This window comes from Vulpes vulpes, chromosome 11, assembly GCF_048418805.1.
Source record: "Vulpes vulpes isolate BD-2025 chromosome 11, VulVul3, whole genome shotgun sequence".
NCBI lineage: Eukaryota > Metazoa > Chordata > Mammalia > Carnivora > Canidae > Vulpes > Vulpes vulpes.
In genome coordinates this window covers 20709123-20712358 of record NC_132790.1, presented here as the reverse complement: position 1 = coordinate 20712358, position 3236 = coordinate 20709123, and the positions used below count along the sequence as shown (strand labels likewise).

General features: G+C 40.6%; 1 protein-coding gene across 1 annotated transcript; it reads left to right on the top strand.

The window, feature by feature from the left end:
• The first annotated feature begins 1359 nt into the window (after positions 1-1359).
• LOC140594509 (olfactory receptor 56A3-like) lies at positions 1360-2319 on the top strand. The gene has a single exon (XM_072727440.1). It carries the CDS (start codon positions 1360-1362, stop codon positions 2317-2319), a length of 960 nt encoding a protein of 319 aa, XP_072583541.1.
• The last annotated feature ends 917 nt before the right edge of the window (positions 2320-3236 follow it).

Genomic DNA, 3236 nt, shown 5'->3' with positions numbered 1-3236 from the left:
ATAAACCTCTAATGAAAAAGTGTTTCTGTACCCACAAAATATCACCACAGAGACTTGGTGCATGTACACAGATTTATCTACAATGGACATCATGATTTGAAGGATCCCAGAAAACTGGACCTTGCCTTTGCCAACCTACAGCCATCTTTTGACTTTCTTTGACAATTCATGGGGACAAGAACCTAAGAATCCTTCACCCTTCATGTAAAGTAGAGGCCCACTTCACTTTATTTACAATCCCTTTTCACCAGTCTATGGCCCACATTACAGTGACTCAGCTAATCCTACACACTTTTCATAGTTTGGGCAACATCCTGTCATTTGTTCTTATTATTACTCATTGCCCCCGGAATGGGTTTTACTTCTACTTCCTGAGATTAAGGACAGTTTCTTTTTCAATCCTGTGATCCTATCACCTAATAGAATGCCAGAGGAGGAGGTTAAGTGATAAGAGAACATGACAACATTGAACTATGCCCAGAAGCAGAGGAATATGCACCTGGATCATTACATTTAAGATGGGAAAATAAAATACAAAAGGGGACATACAAAATTTAAAGATAGACTTCAACACCCGCACACTATTTCAAGCAGAACAAACGAGTTTTCAACTTGTCTAACAGCAGATATGGCTCTCACATAGCTATACAGATTGCTTCTTCTCCTTTCAAGGTAGTTAAGAATCCTACAAATTTGAAAACATATAGAGGGTGTGAATATGATAATGTGGGAGGATCCATATGTCCCTCCTTAGATGACTACTTAGGGATCATGAAGACTGATCAGCTTTATTACCAGAGTATCATTTTTTAAGTCTGTATTGAAAGCAAACTACTTCCAGAAAATCAGAATGGAGGTGGCATGAAGAACTAGGGACACATATCTGAGTCCCTATTTGGACCTGCCTATGCCACTTATCTATGCATATTGTAAATGAAAAATTGTCATGACAAAAAAAAATCTATGTGGTCACGAAAGAATAAAAAACAGAAAATATGTAAAACATACAAACTTGAGGACAAAACTGTCAAAAAGTAGTTTACTAAGTAATTCTTACTCTTTCATTTCTGCAAAGAAAATACAATCCTATTAAAAATAAACTTTTATCAAATCAAACATGTGTAAACAAATCATATTTCTTCAGGCCTCTATACTGCTTAAAGTGGTAGGAATATCCCAGGAACACGGCACAAACGATAAACAGGTGGATTCACATGGGTCTGGATGACCTGCTAGAACTCACAAGTTTCAGCTCAGCGAAGCAAATGGCTCTAAATCCATGTGTCTTGAATTAATAGTTCATTTGTATCCTAATTTTACAGATCACTAAAGGAAAACTGTAGAACTATTTGGCAAAACATGACAGCGCACCAAAATGGCACCATCTCCGTTGTGGTTTCAGACTTCCTCCTGAATTGTTTAGGCAGGTCTCCCAGCTGGAAGTTCTGGTTGTCCCTGCCCCTAAGCTTCCTCTTCCTCCTGGCCATGGGGGCCAATGGTGTTCTCCTGGTCACCATCCAGCTGGAGGCCTCTCTGCATGAGCCCATGTACTACCTGCTCAGCATCCTCTCTCTGCTGGACATCGTCCTCTGCCTGACTGTTATACCCAAGGTCCTGGCCATCTTCTGGTTTGATCTCAGGTCCATCAGCTTCTCTGCCTGCTTCATTCAGATGTACATCATGAATTGCTTCCTTGGCATGGAGTCTTGCACATTCATGGTCATGGCCTATGACCGCTATGTGGCCATCTGCCACCCACTGAGGTACTCTTCCATCATCACTGATCAATTTGTAGCTAGGGCTGCTATGTTTATTTTGACGAGGAATGCACTTCTTACTATGTTCATTCCTATCCTCTCTGCCCAGCTCCATTATTGTGGAAAAAATATAATTGAGAACTGTATCTGTGCCAACCTCTCTGTGTCCAAGCTCTCCTGTGATAATGTTGCCCTTAACAGAATATACCAGTTAACAGTAGCCTGGACTCTTCTGGGCTCTGACCTAGTCCTCATCTTCCTCTCCTACATCCTCATCCTAAGAGCCATTCTTAGACTCAAGGCAAAAGGGGCAGCTGCCAAAGCTCTGAGCACATGCGGCTCTCACTTCATTCTCATCCTCTTCTTTAGCACCATCCTGCTGGTTTTTGTTTTTACCCACATGGCCAAGAAAAAAGTTTCCCCTGATATTCCCATTTTACTTAATGTCCTACACCATGTAATTCCTGCAGCTCTTAATCCCATTGTCTATGGGGTACGAACCCAGGAGATTAAAAAGGGAATAAGGAAGTTACTGAGGAGGGTAGTAGAGAGACGCAAGTAATTGTACTCTAGCTTGACTTCTCTCAACCACGAATACTCAAAAACACTATTGGAAGGCAGGGACTTGGAGATAAAATTACAGTCCTAATCCTCTCTCTGGTCATGCCTGAAGACATGAACTGTATGGTTTCTCTCTTACTTCCCCAAGCCATGATGCTGAAGACCATGCATCACACCTCATGTCTGCTCCTGATTAAATCCCTTTTAGAGTCAGTGTGATAGAAAATAAATACTCATTTAAAGATGTGTGGCTGATAGGAAGTATCAGTATTTACTGACAGCGCATTGACTTTAGAAAACTAAAATGAGATTAAAAAGCAACTGTTAAAAAATATTGACAGTAACCATTAGGCTTTAGTCTTTCCCTCAGGCATTCAAACATATTTACTGAAAGTTATGTTATGTCCAGTATAGAACTAGAAAATGAGACACTAACATACATAAATCTTGATCCCTATACCCAAAAAGGCCTGGAGGAAAACCCAAAAGCATGTAAAATCAATGTAGAACGGTTAGATTAAAACTCATCAATAAGCCCAGAGGAGGAAGGAATTTGTTTGTGTAGGTGGGATTCCTTGCATATCTGATCTCCTCCTTCAGTCCCTCAGTCAGGACTGCCTCCCTAACAGCTTCTCAAAAACATGAACCACTGTCTCTGGGACTTTTTTGCTTGTTGTTCCTCTGACCACATAGCTCGTTCCCTCCTTGGGTCTCCCTGACCACAGTATTTAAAAGTGTCCAACAATATTCCCCCAAAGCACAGATGATATTCTAACACTTTTTCTGTTTCCCTGTTCTGCACAGCATCAATCACTATATACTGACTGTATATTTTGTTCATCTATTTATTTAGTCAGCCTACAGTCACTAAAATATAAGGAGCACAAAGGCAAGAACTTTTGCTTATTGTGCTCATTG